Raw genomic sequence first — 20,978 nt, 5'->3', positions numbered from 1 at the left:
GCGCTCAGACAACGATTTTGCAATGTGCTTACAACCGAGTCTTCTGTGTTATTTCTTGACAAAAATCTTTGCTCTCTGGGAACAGGCAATGCAGTTTTTATTGCGTTTAAGTTGTTTTTTTGGTGAAAAGAAGGAAAAGGAATTCAAAGTTAGCTTCTCACGAACAGCCACATGGTCACTCCGCTAGTGAACTTACAGAGGGTACCTTACAGATATCACCATCAGATACGCGTGGTTTATACGCACTCGCCAACTTAATCGTTAAAATAGGAGACCACCTGTTTCAAATGCACTTTGTACCACAGACAGTATGAACCGGAAATATTTGATCTACAAGATTTAATTCTATTCGTCTCAATCAGGACTAACTATTAATACATTCTTAGATATAGAGAGATAGGAAACGTGATGTTTTCATATTTCGCGACAGCTTCCCATTGCTTTATTTTTCAGAATATTCTCCAATAAACGTAACCTACTTTTAATAGATGTTACTAAATTTTTTCTTTTGTTCCCTGAAAACAATCAGACTGTGGTTTAAGAAACTACAATGGCCGGTCTAATCAATCCCACTTCATATGCAAATCAAGACAATTTTCAGAATTCGTTTTAGAGACACATGGAAAACCTATATTGAAAGCAGACTCATTTGATTCTGGATTTACACGGCAACATTTGAAACTAGTGGTCTAGCTAACACAGGCAACCTTGCAGAAAGTCACAACATTCACAGAAATACCAAAGTAATTCTTGTGAACAGTAATTGCTCCAAGTAAAGAAAGAATGAACAAGAATGGGTACACGGTTTCCGTGTTGGTCACTTATCACTGAGTTCACGTTAATAAAACCAGGTCTCTTCCAAACAGAATCATGTGAACTATTTGTGTTGGCTCGAAAGAGATCATCTTCAGTTAGATACATGCAGCGTTGAAAATCTACCTTGACGTTAAAAAAAAAAAAAAATCTGGAAAAAGTCACTGCTCCTCCATTGATCGCAATAATTCAATTTTATTGTCGAGTCCAAGTAAACACTCCAGGACCAGTTTACTTTTGATAACATCATGGCCACAGCATACACTTTCTTTCCCACCCGCTACCAATCCTCCAAATACAACAGAAAACAAAAATCCCTGCCTCTCAACAAAACAAAATAATCATTTATTTTATTTATTTATTTTTTAAAGGGCGAAGACACTGGCAACATTATTTCCACTTCGATCACTTAACTCATCTAAATGAATGCTTCAGAAATGCTGGGTGCTCCTGCGGCTGGAGAGAAAAATCCGGTCGAAAGGAGTTAAGGACAGCATCTCAACCACTGGGCCGGGCAGTGAAAGTGCTTGGTAAATGCAGAATTTAGTGCGCCGTGTGTCCCCTAAGGGGGAGGCTGCTACACGTCGCTGGGGGACCGCGCTCTCTGGGAGAGACTGGACGGGATGCAGCCGCAGCAAATGAGACAAAGGGCTTTCTGGATCTCTTGGTTTCTGAAAGCATATATGACAGGGTTGATGATGGAGTTGTAGGTGGCCGGCAGGAGGGTGGCATAGGTGTACATGGAGGGGTAGGTGTAATCAGCTATCAAGGAGTAGAGCGTGAAAGGCATCCAGCAAGCAGCGAAGGTCCCCAGAATGATGGCCAGGGTGGAGACGCCTTTCCGGGTGGTCACGTAGTGGGAGGTGGCCAGGAAGTGATGCTGCAGGGCGATCTGATGGGCGTGCCGCATCACGATCTTGCAGATCTGGATGTAGAGCTGAAGCATGAGCGCAAACGCGAAGAGGAAGGAGACGGAGAGGATGGCCGCGTTGTTCTTGGTGAGAGGTCTGACCACGCTGCAGGTGGACTCGTCTCTGAGGCAGTTCCAGCCCAGGACGGGCAGCAGTCCCAGGCAGATGGAGGTCCCCCAGAGCATGACGAGCATGACATAGGTGAACGTGACCGTCCTCTCCGAGTGGTACGTCAGCGCGTAATACAGGGAAAGGTAGCGGTCAACAGTGATAGCCAGCAAGCTGCAGACAGAGGCAGAGAAAGAGGCGACAATGAGCCCGACTGTGACCAGCTTGGTGGCTTCTGACTGAAGCAGGTAGGCAAAAACAAAATTGACGATGAGTCCCACGCCGGCCAGTAAGTCTGCCAGAGCCAGGCTGCCTATGAGCAGGAACATGGGTGCTCGCAGGCTGGGGTTATGGAAGATGATAAGGACCACAATGGCATTTTCACAGGAGATGAGGGTTCCTGAGGTACACAAGACAATGTCCCAAGGGTTGACAACCAGCTCTGGCTCCGGCTCAACAACAGGAAACTGGGAGGAGACGGCAGCTGAGACGTTCTCCGCAGCGCCAGCATCTAAATAATCCCGAGGCAGCCCGCTTAAATTGACCTTCAGGTCTTCATTCATTTTAACCCCCGTCCTCTTCAACGAAAAGACAGGCTTTTTAATGTGGAGACACAGCAGGGCGACAATCCAAGATCATGCAAAACACACACAGACAGAAAGCCAGCCCCTGCTCAGACACCGCCATCAAATGCCACACGCTTCACCAACTCGAAAGGGTCACGGAACAAAACAAAGGGCAAAGTCTCGCCGGCTGAGGACCCGCGACCACAGATGCCGCTGGGCGCTGGGGACGACACAAGATCGGACTTGGAAACACGAGCGCGAGCGAGGCAGGCACCCACGGAGCCGCGGCGGACCGGTTGCTAAAGTGCGGGCAACGCACAGCCGAAAACCACATCCTGCATGCTGGAACCGAACCCCCGTGCCACGTCTGGGCTGCTGCCGGGGCGGCCGCGCCGCAGCCACAGGTCGCGAGCCGCGGGGGCCGCCATCCTCGATGGAACATTTCAATCGCCTATTTCCATCGAACTCCCCCTCCCCGCTCCAAAAAAATCAAACCAAAACCAAAAAAAAAAAAAAACCCTCGCGCGCGTGCACACACTCACCCCCCCTCCCCAAGCCAGAACAAAGAGGGGTCCCAGCCGCCCCCCGTGCGCACGGGGCAGTCGGGCCAGGGTCACAAAAGGCAGGTGTGTGCAATGGGAGTGTGGACACAGACAGACAGACACACGCCCATGCACCTGCCGCCGCTCCCCCCCTCCCCCGGCGGCGGGCACGGGCGGAGGACGCGCGGGGACGGGCAGGGCGCCGGGACAGGCGGCCCACGGGGGCGGGGGGTCATCGAGGGGGTCACCTTGGCGCGACCAGGCCGAAGGGGCTCCTCCGGTGCTTCCGAAGCGCGCGTGCTACTCCTGTCGCATGCCCGCGGCGGGGCCCGCGGCGGCGAGGGGCGGTGGCCGCGCCCGGGAGTGGGCGGGTGTGGGGTGGGGGGGCGCGCGGGGCGCGCGCTCCGCGCCAGGTGAGCTGCGGGCGGCAGGTGAGCGGCGGGCTCGGCTCGCGTGCCCGGCTCTCCCCGCCGCGCGCCCGCCCGGCCCACACGCTCCCCGCGCGCGCGCCCCCGCCCCTGCGCCCGCGCCCGCCGGTGCGCGCCCCGCCGCCCGCCCGCGGGAGCCCCGGGAGCCCGGCGCACGCCCCCAAGGCTCGGCGCGCACCTGCAGGCGACGGCGGAGCGCGCGCGGCTGCAGCCACCCCCCACCCCCACCCCGCCCCGACCCCCTCTGGGAAGGAGAGGACCTGGAGGCCGCGACTTGCACGCTCGCCTTTCCGGCCCGCTGCCCCCGCACCCCACCCCAGCTGGCCGTCTGGGGCTTGCACCGGGTGACGGGCAAAGGAGCACTGCCCGGGAGCCCGGTGACCTATTTATTCCGTTCCTGAGGTCTCCCCGGGGAGTCGCAGTCTCCCGGGCCCCGCTTCTCCAAGCCTTTGCCTAAACTGCCACGTTCATGGCCCAAAGGATGGCTTAGGGTGGTATTCAGGAGTAGCGTTTGGGATCCACGGTGAGCAGGTTAGGGAGGCTGATCCTTCAAGCAGCAACATGATTGGCCAGCTAGTTTAGAGTTGCCGTTGACCACACTGCATCCGGATCCCCAAAGGGTTCCTTTCCTCAGGTGTGTGTTAGACCTGGTGCATTATGACTGTTCCCCGGGGCACATTGGCTTAACCGCATGTAAGGTGCTGTTCTGTGAATCATCATTCTCATCAAATCGCACTTATGAAGTGCTCCTTGAGCTGTTTTCAAATAGAAATCGTCTACTGAATTCCTGCAGAAGCTTCCTGCAGACGCTGGCCGAAACCCATTCATCTGGGTCCTGGAGTGGCAGTGTTAATTTATTTTTTTCATTTCAACACATCGGTAGGTTCTAAGATTAAGAACCCGATAGCCGTCTGCTCTTATGAGCTCATGTCTCCTCTGGCTGCAAAACCTAGAGCGCCTAGCAGATCTTAAAGTTAAAAGTGAACTCCCAGCTTAAAGATGGGAGAAAACAAGGCTGGATATTCTGTTTTTGTTTGTTTGTTTCTTATTTATTATTATTTTTTTTTTCCTTTCAACAGTGAAGGTTTCCTGACTGCCTTTCTCCACCGCACGGTAAGGGTCCTGTGTGAACAGAGATGGTCCGCCGAGCATGGGACCCTACAACTCCTTCCTCTAGGGGCATCATCCTCTGGCCACCCTGCCTCTCTCCGGTGCTCACTGTCATTTCTCACCCCAGCCCTGCAGATTCACCTGCCCTTGACTTCCCCTTCTCCCTTTTCCTCCCTTTCCCCCATCCATGAGCTCTGGCCTCTGCAAGATCACCCTGTCTCTCCCTACGTGCCGGTTCTCAGCTACAAATCAGCAGTTCTGCGGTGGGGCCCAGATTCTTCGTTTGCAATCCTCTGTCCCGGAGATCCCAATGTTCCTGGTCCACGTACTCCCCTTGGAAAAACAAGGTTCTATGGAGTTTGTAGAACTCCTGGGGCACCTGGGTGGCTCAGTCGGTTAAGCATCCGACTCTTGGTTTCGGCTCAGGTGGCGATCTCACGGTTCGTAGGACCGAGCCCCTGGACTGGGCTCTGTGCTGACAGCGTGGAGCCTGCTTGGGATTTTCTCTCTCCTTTCTCTGCCCCCCCGCCCTGCTTGTGTCCCCGATCTCCCTCTCTACAAAAATAAATAAACATTAAAAAAAAAAAAAAAAAGAACTGCTGGTCCCTGGTGGGGAGGCATCAGACACCTGTACTTGCCAAGAGCCATGCTAATTGCTGGGCGCAGATTCACTAAGATGTGATCTCCCTACTCACAGGCATGTATCTCGTGCTGGTGACAGACACATAAAAAGGAACAATAATGTCGGGCAGCAAATGCTGTAATGAAGGGATGTATAGTTTCCTGTCAATTTCTTTTTTTTTTAATTTTTTTTTTCAACGTTTATTTATTTTTGGGACAGAGAGAGACAGAGCATGAATGGGGGAGGGGCAGAGAGAGAGGGAGACACAGAATCGGAAACAGGCTCCAGGCTCTGAGCCATCAGCCCAGAGCCCGACGCGGGGCTCGAACTCCCGGACCGCGAGATCGTGACCTGGCTGAAGTCGGACGCTTAACCGACTGCGCCACCCAGGCGCCCCTCCTGTCAATTTCTATGTGATGAATCAATGCGCTTTTAGAATCAAGGGTTGATAACCAGCTGCTTAAGCATCCACAACAGTTGCAGCACGGTGCGGTTCAAACTATCTGCCACAACTTGGGAGCCTCGCATCCACACCGCAGTTCGGGGAAGGCTGACGCACAGGGCTGGCCACACACTGTTCTGGTCGATCACACGGAGAGAGTCCCTGCCCTACAGAGCAGACAGGAGTGGCATTCATTCCCTCTTTAGTGTGTTTGGGAGTCGTGGGGGGCGGGGGAGAAGAAGGGTTGGGAAGAGAAAAGGTAATGAGGTGGGTGTGTTTCCCCACAGCGAGATCTTGAATTCAAGGAAGAAACTGAAGGAACGCACACGGGGCTGGATACGGCTAAAGGGCAGTTCCCCGGGGGCTACGGCGATGTGGGCACCTCCTCCAGATTGCCAAGATTAGCTGTGCCTTCCCAGTTCTGCTCGCTTCCCCCCCCTGCCCCCCGCCCCTCGAGCGATCGCTTGTAACACCACAAAGACTTTAAACTTTCCTCCCAATTCTAGGTTTATTTGTGCATTTGTTAGGACTTTTGTTGCCAAAGGGCCGAAATCCAATTCAAAGTAACTGAGTTACAAATGGAAATTGTTGTCTGACACGGCTGGGAAAGATTCTGGAGTGGCTCTTGGAAAAGCAGAAGCTGCGGGAACAGAATTCTGTGTGCCAAGGCTCGCCGTCAGTCCCTGTCTCTGGCTTATTCCTTGTCTTTGTTTCTCTGTGTTTGGCCGCCTCAAACTGACTTTCCCCAGACAAGCATCTCTCATGCGGCCATGAAAACGGCCCCGGGCAGCCCTCCCCACCCCCCACCCCTGCCCCCACCGCCCCGCTTACATGCTGAGACCATCTTCCGAGCTGGGGCGAGGGGTTCCCGTGGAGAGCGCTGGCCCCGCCTGGTGTGTGCCCAACCCTGCACCAACCCACGGCTGACGGGATGGGATGAATTAGGTGGCAAGGCCCGGATCACGCATAGAGTCCTGCGGTGGGATTTCCACGTGTACTTTGCCGAATGGGCATTTCCCCACAAGAAAAGTGAGCTGGGACGCCAGATGGCCTCTGCAGCTCGGAATCCGGTGGGCTGATCAGGAGGTTTTGCGTGGCCCTCAGTGACGTGGGTCGTAGAGCTGCAGTCTGCAAGGCTGCCTCGTCAATTCATTCACCACTCGTTACAGGACACTGGAGCGGATGCCTTCCGGACGTGACATTTCTTGCCTTTTCATCGCTCACCGTTTTGGTCACCTCTCTCTATAGCTCTGGCAAGAAACGGTGAGCCTGAAGCACAGCCTGGCACCTTCACAACCTATACGAACAAGTACTGTTTAGTGTGAGAAAGACTGTGCCCGTGTTAATCACACACAGCATCTTGGCTAACTTCAGCCCCGTACCTACATTTCCTGGCCCTTCCTCGTCATTGACTTTGTAGACCGTGGGGCCGTCCCCACAGCGGGATTATTATTGGCGGGAGCAAGTCGTAAACTGAGCCAGTACTGTGGGGAGGGCACGGTGCCTACGTTACAACGCGACTAATCAGCTTCTTTGCTGCCCGTGTTAATGACTGCGAGTCAATTTCTGTATGTTTGATTAATTGGTGCACTGATTATTAGCCACGCTTCGCACTGCCTAGCCAAGGGTCGTATCACACCTGAGAATAAAACACGACTCCAAATTAACATTTCGTTTTTATTCTTTTTTACAGTCCATTCTTTTTTTTTTTTTTTTTTTGGCTGGGTGACCTACATACAGAAAGCGCGTATTTCCCAAGCACACGGTTTGATGCAGAGATGCCCAGTGGATATGCCAACGTCCTCTCTAGCCATCCTGAGAAATAGAACGTTGCCAGCGCCCCAGCTGTCCTCTGGCCCCACGCCAGTTGGTACCCCCACTAGGAAAAGAAAACCAGTCTTCTCAATTCTCAGCCCGTCGATTGGATCTGCCTGTTTTTGAGCTTTACAGAAATGGAATCCTACATTCTGTATCGTGCTGTGCCTGGCTCCTTTCAGTCGACATTATTTCCATGAGATTTACTGACTTGTTGCATGGAGCAGTAGCACACTATTTTTCATCGCTGCGTAGTATTCTATTGCATAATATGCCACTTGTTTTCTAATACATTCTCCTACGGATCTTGAGCACGTTGGGTGATTGTCTCGTTTCGGCTATTGTGAAGAAAGCCATGATGAACATCCTGGAACATGTCATTTAATGCGCATATGTTTGTATTTCTATCAGGCATACTCCTAAGGCTGCATCGTTTTACATTTACATTTTAATATTTAATCCTCCATTGAAACCAACCCTGACTTCTCTTTAAAGGCAGTGAAGGGCCTATGACAAATCATAACACATCCCTCCTTTTCCCTTTCCAAGGCCCTCTACCCTTCTCATTTTAATGGAGAAGGAACCTATTTCATGGGACTATCAGGAGATAGAGAAAGGAAGGACGCATCACACAAAGACAACATTCGGGCTGAGATTCTGTGTGAGAAAGAATTCTGTTGTCCGTGCTAACGTTGCCTTCTGTACAAATTTTTGTGTTTTCAAAAATGTATTACTTAATAAAAATTTAAAAAGTCTTTTTCTGATTCTAAAACAATACATATTCATTACAGAAATCTTGCTGCCTGTGACTAAAATTAAAAAGTAAAATTACCCATACTCTCAATTCCAGAAAGAGAGACATTGGGAACTTTTTTTTGTTGTTATACATTTTTTTTAATGTTTATTTATTTTTGAGAAAGAGAGAGAGAGACAGAGTGTGAGCAGGGGAGGGGCAGAAAGAGAGGGAGACACAGAATCCGAAGCAGGCTCCAGGCTCTGAGCTGTCGGCACAGAGCCTGATGTGGGGCTCGAACCCATGAACCGTGAGATCATGACATAAGCCGGAGTCAGACACTGACCTGCTGAGCCACCCAGGTGTCCCGTGTTGATACATATTTTTAATGCATTCCCTGGAGTGTTTTTTGTTTTTTGTTTTTTGTTTTTCCCCAGAGTAACTTGAGGAATTACAGTAAAACCTTGGTTTGCAAGCATAGTTTGTTCTGGGCACATGCTTGTAATCCAAAGCACTTGTATATCAAAGTGAATCTCAAGAACCTTTGGCCCAGTTGTGATCATGTGACATTCGGTGTCACGTACTACTCGTATTGCAAGACATTGCACGTTTATCAAGTTAAAGTTTATTACAAATGTTTGCTCATCTTGGGGAACTCTCGCAGAACACGTTACTTGCAATCCAAGATTTTACTGTATTTTATTGTCATTACTGCACGGAAACATACCTTTCCTGCACCGCCTCCTGCTGTCTCTCTGTCCTGGTGGTAGCTGAATGATGAACGGCCCCCAAAGATATCCTCGCCTTAATCCCTGGAACGTGGGAGTATTACCTCATACGGCGAAATGGATTTTGTGACGCAGATGTAATTACGCATCTCCGGATGGGCAGATTTCTCTGGATTAGGCAGGGGAGCCCTAAGTCTAACCCAAAGGTCTTTTCCAAGGATTGAAGACAGAGGAAGCGGGGCCAGGAGCCAAGGGGTGTAGGCAGCCTGGGAGCTGGAAAGGGCAATGAAATGGATTCTCCCTGGAGCCTCTGAAAGGAATACAGTTCTAGGGACCCACTTGTGATTTCTTGCCTCCTGAATACATTGATGGGTTTTTTTTTTTTTGCTGATACACACAATTACTAACTAAAGTCCATAGTTTCCATTAGTGTTCACGCATAGTGTTGTACGTTCTGCGGGTTTTGGCAAATTTATAATGCCGTGTCTCCATCATCATAGGGTCATACAGAGCAGTTCCCCCCTCCCGAAACTGCCTTTGCTGCACCTGTCCCTCCCTCCCCACCCCCAATCCCTGTTCACCACTGTATGGTTTGCCTTTTCCAGAATGTCATGTGGTTGGAGTCGTACTGTACGGAACCTTTCTGAGCTAGCTTCTTTCCCTTAGTAACGTGGGCGCGGGCATTGGCCACGGGGTGGGGGTGGGGGGGGCCGAGCCTGCACCTCGAGTCCGCACTCCATCAGAAGCATAGAGTGGCAGGAGCCGGGCACTGTGCCCATCCCAGGGCCACCCCCTGATGGGCAGGGCCAGCATTTCCTCCCGAGGTAGATGGGCAGGTGATGCGAAGGAAGCCGAGCCTGAGGCACCTCTCTGGGGACTCCCCACATCACCAGAGGATGCTCGGCGCACGTCTAACTTTTCGCCATCAAGCCAGCGACGGCCCGGGCCGCCACTGCTTGGGTATAAAGAGGAAGCTTTCACCTGGACCTTCATTCAGCTTGTAAACAAGAGAGATCGCTCTCGCCCGGCTTTGTAACAAGGACCCCCCCCCCCCCCCCACCATCCCGAGCTGGGCATCGTAGCTGTGAACTGTAGCAGGCTGCTGGCTCGAGCGTGCCATGCTCCCCTGGGCAGAGAGCCTGGACAGTTAGCTTCTTGGGCCGTGGCCCCCCTGCTGCGTTTGCGCAAGAAACGCAAGGCGAGAAGCGGGGTGATCAGGCTTGCTGTTGATTCTTTGAGCCACTAAGGAGCGAGCACCGTTCACACAACCTAAATGCTTTGTATCTGAGATGAAGAATTCAACGTCTTTGCAGGCCAGCTTGACAACACATACCCTCTCTGCAAAGAAGCCTTCCTCGGGGATCTATCACTTGGTGCAACATGAATCACGCGTTCTCGATCTCTCTCTTTCGTTGTGACCTACATTTCATCGTATCTGATGGATGTCCCTGCGAGGTTGGGAGGAAATGTGCACGGTGAGCAAAGATACAGCCTTCCCTGCTGATGTGGTTTTCGGATCGTGGCACGCGCCTCCTGGTTGTGCCTTCTTACTTTAAACGAGGAAAGGGAAGGACGCTCTGGGGCTAGCTGGAAGGAGGAAAACTGTGTGTTTGGATGATGTGCTACTTTTCTTCCAATTCTTCTTTAATATGTCAGGAGGCCCAGGCGGACGATTATACTCAATAAATTTTAGCCAAAACGTGATTGTTGGACATGTCCCCCCTCCTGTGGTTCTTGAAATGCTGGTTTAAAGTGCTGGTGGATAAATGGGGCACCTGGGTGGCTCAGTTAAGCGTCCGACTTCGTCTCAGGTCATGATCCCGTGAGGGTCGAGCCCCCCGTCGGGCTCTGTGCTGACAGCTCGGAGCCTGGAGGCTGCCTCGAATTCTGCGTCTCCTTCTCTCTCTGGCTCTCCCCACTCCCTCTCTCAAAAATAAATAAACATTAAAAAAAATGTTTTTTAATAAAAAATAAAAAAAATAAAGTGCTGGGGAATGAAATGAGAGAAGGAGAGGGGGCAAGAAGGAGTAACCCCCTAGGGTGCCGGCCCCGTGCGCTGCCCTAGGCTCGTGTAGAACGCACTGTATCTTCCCCTCCTCGACACAAACAGGTTGGGGACGGTAAATGCACAGCCAGACTCCCGCAGGGTGTGTGCACAAGGTGTGACGCTGTGTGACGAGAAGAGCTTTGGCAGTGGTCTTGGTTAACAGGGAAGGAGAATTACTAGCTCTGTGCATGATGCGTACCTGCTGCGGGTAACGTGCGGTGGGCAGTTAATGCACGCTCTGCTCGGTCCCGAAGCTGAGCTGTCCTAGCTCTTGATCGTTCTCCCTGGAGGCTCACATCTCTGATCGCTTTACGGTCAACTGAGTTTATATCGCTCATGTGAGAGCAGGGGCCCCCAGAAATTTGGATTTCTTGGGTTGGTAAACTCCGCCAGCGGCAGCAACAGCAACAACAAAATGGAGAGACCGACATGGGGTTTCCAAGCTTTTATTTTGTCAAATAAGTTCATTTAAGCAAGCCAACTTCAAATTACCTTTATTATTCTTTTAATTTTTTTTAATGTTTATTTATTTTTGAGACAGAGAGAGAGAGAGCGTGAGCAGGGGAGGGACAGAGAGAGAGAATCTGAAACAGGCTCCGGGCTCCGAGCTGTCGGCACAGAGCCCGACGCGGGGCTCGAACCCACGAGCCGTGAGATCATGACCTGAGCTGAAGTCGGACGCTCAACCGACTGAGCCACCCAGGCGCCCTGACCTTTATTATTATTTTATATGGCATTTTTAGCATGCATGTGTGTGCACACTCACACATGGATGTATGTCATGCAAAAGGAGAGTGCTTTAAATGAAATACATCTGGTTCTATGAAGACCTCACTGCATTTTTCTGACTTTTCTAGAACACTCATGTTCAAGATGGATGGAAACTGTTGCAGCCCAGACTAGTCAGAGGATGCCTCTCCACTGATGGACGTGATGATCTTATAGCTACTCAAAGGAATCCTAGAAGACATTTAATACTTTCTGTCACATCAACAGAGAAAATGTACACAGTTTCCAATTATCCACAGTTTTCTTTTAGGCGCTCAGGAACATTCTCCGCCTCTCCAGACTCACAGCCCGCGTTTATGGACCCCTCACCCTGTGCCATGAGCTCTACGCTTTATGGGAATTACAAAATACTCAGTCAGGGCCACAATGTTGTATGTTGTCATTGGGGAAATGGCCAGGCTTCCCCTGAAGGCCTACATAGTGACATTAATTTCTCTGCGAATTTACCCTGGTCTGGGGAGCTTTCCCTTAACCAGATTGATACGTTCCTGTCAAAAGCTATCACAGGATAAATGTTTACTGTCTCGGGTGCCAAGTATGAGCAGACCTGTGTGGCCTTGAGCAAATAAACCCTTCACCTATTTGCAAAATGAGACGGGTAACAGCATCCACCTCCTAGGGCTGGTGTGACACAGGATGAAGCACCCAGTCTGCTTATCCCAGCCCGGCACAATACACAATAGTTGTGATCACTGCTGTAGCCATTGTCAGTGCGTCATCTCCCCGTGCCCTGTGTGAGTGGGGATCCAGGTGGCTCCCATTATCTCAGTCGCACTGGCCAAGGGCCTAGCCATCGTCCTTGGAGTCATCGCCCACAGACCATCCAAACTCTCAGGACATCCTGTGGACTCCACCCCCCGCATACATCCAGAATCGCTAAGTGTCGAAACTCAGAAGCAGCCAAGATGTCCTCCAGGAGGTGAATGGATAAATAAACTGGGTCGGGCACCTCCAGACACTGGAATATTATCCAGCTCTAAAAAAGCCCCACGCCCAAAACACTCTCGAGTCGCAAAAAGACATCAAGGAGACCTAAATGCATATCACCAAGTGAAAGAAGCCAGTGTGAAAAGGCTACGCGCAACCACATGACATTCAGGAAAAGGCAAAACTTGGGGGGAAATAGAAAGATCAGTCGTCGCCAGGTATCGCGGGGAGGGAGGGATAAGTAGGTTGAGCTCAGAGGATTTTTAGGGCAGCGAAACTACGCTTTATGGTGCTGTCATGGTGGATAGCCCATTATACACTTGTCAAAACCTATACAAGGTACAACACCAAGAGCGAATTCTAAGGTATATTATGGACTTCGGGTGATAACGACCGGTCAGTGTGGGTTCATCGATGGTAACAAAGGCACTGTCTGGTGAGGGATGTTGATAATGGAGAGGCTCTGTGCGTGTGGGGGAGGAGGCATACAGAACCTTTCTGTACTTCCTGTTCAATTTTGCTGTTAACCTAAGATCGCTCTACAAGATAGTCTATTAAAAAAAAAAAGCGAATAAAGAAACATCGTAAGAGATGAATGCAAACAATGCATCAAATATTCATCAAGTAAAAATCGTGAAAGGAAAAAAGATGCCACTTCTTACCTCCTCCTCCGCTGCTGTCACCCTGATGCAAATGACGGTCATTCCTCACCTGGATTATCCCAAGGGTTTCCCAGCTGGTTTCCTACACGTACTCTCGTTCTCATCCAGCCTGTTTTTGATGCACGTCAGTGAGGTCGTGTTTGTCCTCACCAAAGCCCTCAGTGTGGTCCCAGCTCACCCAGAGGGAAGCCAAATCCTTCTGCTGTCCCCAACCACCCAGCCCTCCTACCACTGTCCTTCCCACAGCACCAGGCTCCTCCCGATGCCCCGTGACTGGCCCCTGCCTCCCCAGGTCTTCCCTCGAATGTCATGTTTCAGTGAGGCTTCAGCCACCCTGTCCGCACCGCACGCCCCCAACACCCAATGACCCTCCTCCCGCTTTATTTCTCTCCTTAGCCCTGATCACCGCTGATGCGCCCGGAGTTTCATTTCTCTCCCTTGTTGTTTATCTGTGTCCTCCCTACAACACTACCCCGTCCGTTTGGTTCCTTGTTGTAGCTCCAGTGCCTAGAATGTGGCCTGGTGCAGAGGAGGGCCTTCTTTCTGATGACTGGGTTGTGGAATTGAGACGGGAAGTTAGGGAGATTGGACGTTGCAAGGTTGGGCTGAGACCCTGCATCTCACTGGGGGGCACGTCTTCCCAACGTATTGGGGACGTCAAGTGACTAATGACCAAGTGAGCCCCTCCCTCGGCAACGTTGGGTGGGCCTCAGCTGACCGAGGAAAACTCTCTGTCAGCGTGGGATGTTCTTTCCGACACGCAGATCTTGTTCAAGTGACCTGCCTCGATGCCGATGGCAGATGGTGCTCTGGCCAGGACTGTGTCCCTCCAAAAGCCATCTGTTGCTGCCCTGACCTCCAGTGCTTCCAGAATGGGGCTGCCTTTGGAGACAGGGTCTTTGCCGAGATGACTAAGTCAAAGGGACGTCATGTGGGTGGCCCGAATCCAGTCTGCCTGGCCTCCTAAACGAAGAGGAGGTTAGAGCCAGAACGCACAGAAAGGGGGGAGCCCAGGTGAAGACAGGGAGAAGACAACCATCTACAAGCCAAGGAGAGAGGTCTCAGAGGGATCCAGCCCTGCTGACCACCTGGACCTCGGACCTCCAGCCTTCAGGATGGTGAGACAGTAAGTTTCCGTTGCTTCAGCCACCCAATCTGTGGCGCTTTGCTATGGCGGCCCGTGCAGAGGAGTCTGAGCAGATGGACAGATTCTGACAGGAAGTCAGGTTTTTCTGGAGGGCTCGAAATTGGTCTGGGGCACCGCCTTCCACACCGTGTCAAGGAACATAATTCCACAGATGCTATTACATGCTTGGAAAGGATACCAGGTGCTGTGGGGGCCCGGACGGTCCCCTTGCCCCTCAGGGCACACTAGCTAACTCCCAACCAACCAGCACCTACATCTCTTTGCTGAGGACTTCCTCTGGTGCCACCTGCACTGCAGATGGGAAGTGCCAGGAAGCATATGCCCTTGGAGCAGCCATGTGCCCGTGACCGATGGGGACCGGGGTATCCGTACCCCGGCTCCCGCCCTCCTGGATCTCGGGGACCTGGACTAATCGCCATAATCTTCTCACACTGAAGGAGCCACCACAGCCGGGATGACGGGCAAACGGCCGTGGTTGTGTTGCCCACTCAGTTTCAGGGATGCTGGGGACTCCAGCTTGGACAGCTTGCCCTGGGTCCTATTCTCGTTTGGAGCCTTCAAAGTCAAGCTGTGCGGCTCGTTTCCCGGTGGGTGAACCATGTCCCTGGTGTACGTTTTTCTCTGACCCTTGGAAGGTCTAAGCTCCAGTCACTGGCGGTGGGATGGCCTTCGTCAGCTGGGGCTGTCACAGCGACATGCCACAGACCGGACGGCTGAAACAGAAGTTTATTTTCTCGCAGTTCTGGAGGCTGCAAGTCCAAGTGTAAGGTTCTGGCTAAGTTTGGTTTCTGGTGAGAATCCTCTGTGGGTCGCAGATGGCTGTCCTCGTACGGCCTCTCTTTGGGGCATGTGTGCAAGTGGAAAGAGCAAGCGAGCTCTCGGTGTCTCTTCTTAAAAGGGCACTAATCCTATTGGACCAAGGCCCCACCCTTATGACCTCATTTAACCTTGGCTGCACTACAAAGGCTCTTTCTCCAGATTCAGCCACGCTGAGGAGCTGGGCCTTCAAATTACGAATTTTGCATTATGAATTTATTCAGTCCATGACAGGTAATGTGATGTAAAAAATTTTTTTAATGTTTATTTATTTTTGAGAGAAAGAGAGACAGAGACAGAGCACAAGGGGGGGGGAGGGGCAGAGAGAGAGGGAGACACAGAATCTGAAGCAAAGTTCTAGGCTCTGAGATGTCAGCACAGAACCCGACGCGGGCCTTGAGCTCACGAACCACAAGATCGTGACCTGAGCCAAAGTCGGATACTCAACTGACTGAGCCACCCAGGCGCCCCAAGGTAATGTGCTTTTAAAAACCTGCTTACTGGGGCCCCTGGGTGGCTCAGTCGGTTAAGCATCTGACTTCGGCTCAGGTCACGATCTCACGGTTCATGAGTTTGAGCCCCGTGCCAGGCAGGCTCTCTGCTGAATGCAAGGAGCTCGCTTCGGATCCTCTGTCCCCCTCTGTTTCTGCCCCTCCCTGGCTCCCACTCTCTCTCTCTCTCTCTCTCTCTCTCTCAAAAATAAACTTTTTTTTAAATTTAAATCTGAGTATTGCCTGGTTTCTCTTTCTTTCCTGCCTCACTTCTCTACCCTTACCAGTATTTCCTGGGCATATACCCAAAATGCATTACTTATACTAAATCTTTGTCTCAGAGTCTGCTTCCTGGGAAACCCAAACTGAGACAGAAAAGCTGAATGCTGCGTGTCCTTCTAGGAATATCGCAACACTTGGTAGCATATTGAGGCTGTAAGAAATCTTCCATAAAGAAACATTTCTTTGAGTTTTATCCAGAGTCTCGCAAACTTTCTAAGCCAGGAAACCCCTTGGAATGTTCTTGCATTTAGTTGGAAATGGTGCTGTAGGGCTGGCAGAGTGCACGTAGTCGGTCATGATCATTGCTGGGCGAGCAGGGTGAGGTCCAGGAGGACCCACGGGCCACCAAAGACGTTTCGGGTGGAGGGAGAAAACAATATCTTCAGTCCAACATCGAATTGCACGTATTCATACTCCGACTATTTAACAGTGTTATTTGGGGGCTGATATTCTTCCTATTAAAATTAAATGGCATGAAATTTGAATTAGCTCAATTGAATTCATTTCCTTCTCTAACGTATTTATCCGTGACTCAGAGGAGTTCAGGAAAAGGCCGTCTTGGGCTTGTTCAATAATATACAGCTCCGTGCTCCCTAATCTGGACTCTGAAAGTACCCCCGGGGCCAGGAGGAGATGGAAACACCACAATTGCCACCCTTCGTCTACTCGGCTTGGAAACAGGGGTAAAAATGACACCAGCTTCATGGGGGGTTGTATTTTGAGATTAAATTAAAGCACGTGAAACTCTTGGAGCAGGGCCCGGCCAGAATAAAAAGGAGCTCATGAAATGCTCAGTGTTGTCATTCCTGAGAGTGTCCTTCCACTCAGGCCCAAGGAGTAAGTACTAAAGGATTGGACTGGGACCCTAACTCCAGGGTAACCTAGGCCTCTTCCTTTTCTGTGAGTTTTAATTTTCCAATCCATGAAGGAGCCGTGCCTTTCCAGGTTGGGGGAGGTGACAGGCACGGCTGACACCCCGTGGTGTGAACCGGGCCGTGGGTCTCGCTTTTCAACCCCAACACTGCTGAAGCTTGCTTAGGCCCCCCAGAGATAAGGATAGTCAGCTAGCAGATTTTCATATCATACACTTGCTCGAAGGTCTCAAAGACAAGGTCTCTGCTGGCTTTCTGTGGTTCAGCCCAGTCACTGAGCCATCCACGTTTCTGGTCGCGCTGCACTGACAGGAAGGTTCATTGTCCAGGGTGGGTGTAAAGAGGTCAGGAGCTCTCACCGGACGAACAGAACATTCTCACCTTGCTCTGCTGACACCCATGGGGCTCCAGACCCTTGATGATGCCAGGTCTCGGGGATTTCAGACCTAAAGGTTGTAGAGACAGCAATTTCCTCATAGAAATTTGCGAGTGGAAGGTACCATGGCAGCCACCACTTCAACTTCATTAAGTCACAGAAGAGGTGACCCAGAGCTGAGGAAAGGGTTCATTCCCTCAATCCTCTCTGTATTCTCTCTTCGCTGCCCACGCCTTTGACTTTGATTATGTACCACTGAGTGCCCACCCCTCATTGCCCTTGAGGTAAATCTTATGGTACCTTGGGGGAGGGGGGTTAAGTTAACCTTAATGAACCAGAATGACCACCATTCTAGAATTTTCTCTCAGTCAGAAAGTGGGAGGTTTTACTGAGTTTTTTGAAGAATGAGTCAAATGACAAAGATAACATGACACTTAGTTTTCGAAACAAATAAATCCTGCACGCGTATCTTAAAGGTTTACCCTTACTCAGCCAGTTCTTTGCTGAGAATCAACAAATCTGGGGTGGGGGTGGGGACGGGGGTTTTCAAACTGCCCTTGCAATCCATTAGCGGATTATGAAATCAGTGAGCAAAATTTCTTAGAAAATAAAATAGGAAAAAAAGTGCATACAAAAGAGTAATTTTTTTTTTATATAAAACTTTTGCATCAATTCTATATAAACATACGTATATATGTGTACTCTTGGGGTAGCAATTAACTCAACTGTGGGGTGTGGTCAAAATAACGTGACAAACACTGATGGGGTCCACTGCCACCATTTTTCAGATGAAGGCACAACAGGCCCCCACGGATTAATCGCCCTGCTCCCACTCACCAGCTGGATTTGTCCTAAGCTCACTGATCCGGAGTGTTCTCTGCTGGGTACCTGACTTTCTCCACTTCACCGTTAAAGCACTAGGTCGTCAGAACGGTCACCTCGGGTCCCCACAAGATTCTGTCATTACTAAACAATTAGATTTTGCTTAGCAAATCATATTTCCTTTTGCAGGAAAACGGACTAACCCATCTTAAAAAGATTTATTGTGAGGGTTGACATGCAAGAGGTTTTCTAGCGAGTATTTCCTCAGTTAGGAATGATCATCTATTAGAACCATCCCATCTCAGTCTCTGAGGATTCCAGTTGACTATATACACTTTCATAGCCTCCTGTCCCCCTGCCCCATCCCTTCCCAGTCCCATTTCTTAGCATCATGTTGAGCACACATGTCCACTTGAGTCTGTCTTAGAATTGTCTTGACTGGGGCTCCTGGCTGGCTCAGCTGGTAGAGAATGCAACTCTTAATCTCAGTGTCATGAGTTCAAGCCCCGAGCCCACTTAAAAAAAAAAAAAAAAAAGAATTGCCTGGGTGGGTGGAGAGAAAATTACTATTTCCCTGCTGCTGCTGTTCTGGAAAGGTCCCAATGAAGCCTGGGTGTTACAGGATCCCATGCTTTAGTCTAGTTTTGGGGAAGCATTCTTACACGTGCACACCACATTTTGTTTATTGCTTCCATTTTGTTTTCAAATTTCTGTAATACATACACCCAATGTGGGGCTCACACTCACGACCCTGAGATCAAGAGTTGAACGCACTGTTGACTGAGCCAGCCAGGCATCCCCTGGGGCACCGTTCTTGAGCTCTGGTGCACACTGGCTTAAGCCAGATGTTACTGACCAATTAGATGGGGCAGCCTACCCAACTTCAGTCAGCAAATTATGATGTGTTTTGACCTTTGGAGTCAAACGTATGTGGGCTCACATCTCAGCTCTACAACACATTGACTTGTAACCTTGGGAAGTTCTGTAACCTCATTGAGCTTCAATATTTTCATCATTCATTCGGCAAATATTTCTCGAGAGTCGACTATGTGCCGGGCATTGTGCTAGGAGTGACAACAGAACAAAGCAGTGCCTGCATTGATGGAACTCAAAGTATACAAGGAGATTCATTGCACAAATAGTCATTTAATTGTAATTGTGGAGAATCATCAAAGCAATGTTATAAATAGAAATATTAAATATCATAGAAATGTTAATAAAACATATTAAATATCATAGAAATGTTAATAAAACAGAAATATTAAATATCATAGAAATGTTAATAACATAGAAATATTAAATATCATAGTCATTCAATAAAAGAATAAAAGACTTAATAAAAATACTTTAAGACATATCAAGATAGTAAATATTTAAGATAGTTCTTTGAGACCAGGAGACCCCAGCCTGTTAACACTGGGACGACAGGAGAAACCACATTGAAGAAGCGATTTTTGAGGCCATCCCTGAAGAAGGTGACAGCCATTTACATTCAGAGAGGTAAATGTGGGGGCCAGGGGAAGAGCACTCCAAGTGGAGGACAGCACATACCAAGGGCCTGAGGTTACTGAGGTCACAGAGTGTTTGGTGCAGGCAAAGAAGTGGAGAAAGCCAGTGCAGCTTTCGAGCTGGAGGAAGAGAATGGTGAGATGTGGAATGGGGGTAGGTGGGGGAGGGGGGCTCTCAGGAACAGGAAAATAAAACCTACCCAGTAAGGGCTTCTGTGAAAATTAATGAGTTAAGGTAGCTAATGCACCTAAACTACTTAGAACATGAAAAACGAACAGCTAGGATTAGGGGAGTATTTAATAATTTACAAACCAGAGTTGGAAGCCCTTATTTTGGAACACACCAGAATTTCTGTGGCCAGTGTTGCTCCCCACCTGAAGCTCAGAAAATAGCATTGGCGTCACCCCCTCAGGCCCCACCCCCAGGAGGCACCCCCAATTCCTCTTTTCCTTGGAGCTCGCATTTGATCCATAGCTCTACTGCCCACAGACCTCTTTAACCACTCCACCTCGCCCGTCTCCACTACTAACACCCTAGTATCCTTCCCAGACTTGGGGCAACTGTCTAAGATGAGGGTTTACATGCCGGACATTTGTCACGTTCAACGCATCCAAGGGTGGGGACAAGGAACGCAGTCCTGGGCAGACGGGGAGCTGAAGTTCAGGGGCACCAGAAGCCTCTGCCAATGCCATGGGGAGCTCTGGATGGCTCTGGATGGCTCCAAATTGAGGCAAGGAGACCAGGCTTTTGCATTCTACTCATCAGAGACCAGTCACTGGCTGCAGGCCGTCGCGTGGTGAGACAGCCCCCCAAGAGGCTGGCAGCCGGCCCTCTTTCCAGCTGGAAGGTTGAATGTTCGGGCCAAATGCCTCCTCTAGAAGGTGAGCTCCCAGGGGTCTGGCAAGTCGTCTTGTTTCCCAATGTGTCTCCAGGGTCCAGAATATTAGGTGCTTAAAAATGTATGCTCACTGAAAGCCAATTATTAGTTTATAATTCCACTGATCATTTTGAGAAGTGGGAGTGGGATATGAGTTTCTCACGGGATTATTGGCGGGATTATAAAAGGAAAGAGCATAAGAGAGGACAGAAAACAGAGGATATATATATATATATATATATCCATATGGATATATATATATCCATATGGATATATATATATATGGATATATATAATATATATAATATAACATGTTATATTATGTAACATATATATACATATTATATAACATATATACATATACATATACATATATATATATATATATATATAAGTTTATTTCTATTTATTTTAAGAGAGATAGCAAGCAGGGAGGGACAGAGAGAGAGGGAGACAGAATCCCAAGGATTCTGTCAGTGCAGAGCCTCACGCGGGGCTTGAACTCACCAACAGTGAGATCATGACCTGAGCCGATATCAAGAG

The 20,978-nt window shown here is 49.8% G+C and overlaps 1 protein-coding gene across 1 annotated transcript; it reads right to left on the bottom strand.

Moving 5' to 3' along the window:
• Window positions 1-80: 80 nt before the first annotated feature.
• Window positions 81-3,312, bottom strand: GPR12 (G protein-coupled receptor 12). Its single transcript, XM_086714782.1, has 2 exons — window positions 3,189-3,312; window positions 81-2,410 (listed from the first exon to the last, which is right to left on the bottom strand). The coding sequence occupies exon 2, from the start codon at window positions 2,393-2,395 to the stop codon at window positions 1,391-1,393; it is 1,005 nt and encodes a 334-aa protein (XP_086570908.1). The 5' UTR covers window positions 2,396-2,410; window positions 3,189-3,312; the 3' UTR covers window positions 81-1,390.
• Between the last annotated feature and the right edge of the window lie 17,666 nt (window positions 3,313-20,978).

The sequence above is a fragment of the Puma concolor genome, chromosome A1, assembly GCF_028749965.1.
Source record: "Puma concolor isolate L17-30 chromosome A1, mPumCon1.1.hap2, whole genome shotgun sequence".
NCBI lineage: Eukaryota > Metazoa > Chordata > Mammalia > Carnivora > Felidae > Puma > Puma concolor.
The sequence above is the reverse complement of the archived record's forward strand: the minus strand, read 5'-3'. Positions and strand labels throughout refer to the sequence as shown.

Excerpts from the sequence above, each read along its gene's own strand:
- GPR12 (XM_086714782.1), bottom strand. The coding sequence starts at position 2,395 with ATGAATGAAGACCTGAAGGTCAATTTAAGCGGGCTGCCTCGGGATTAT.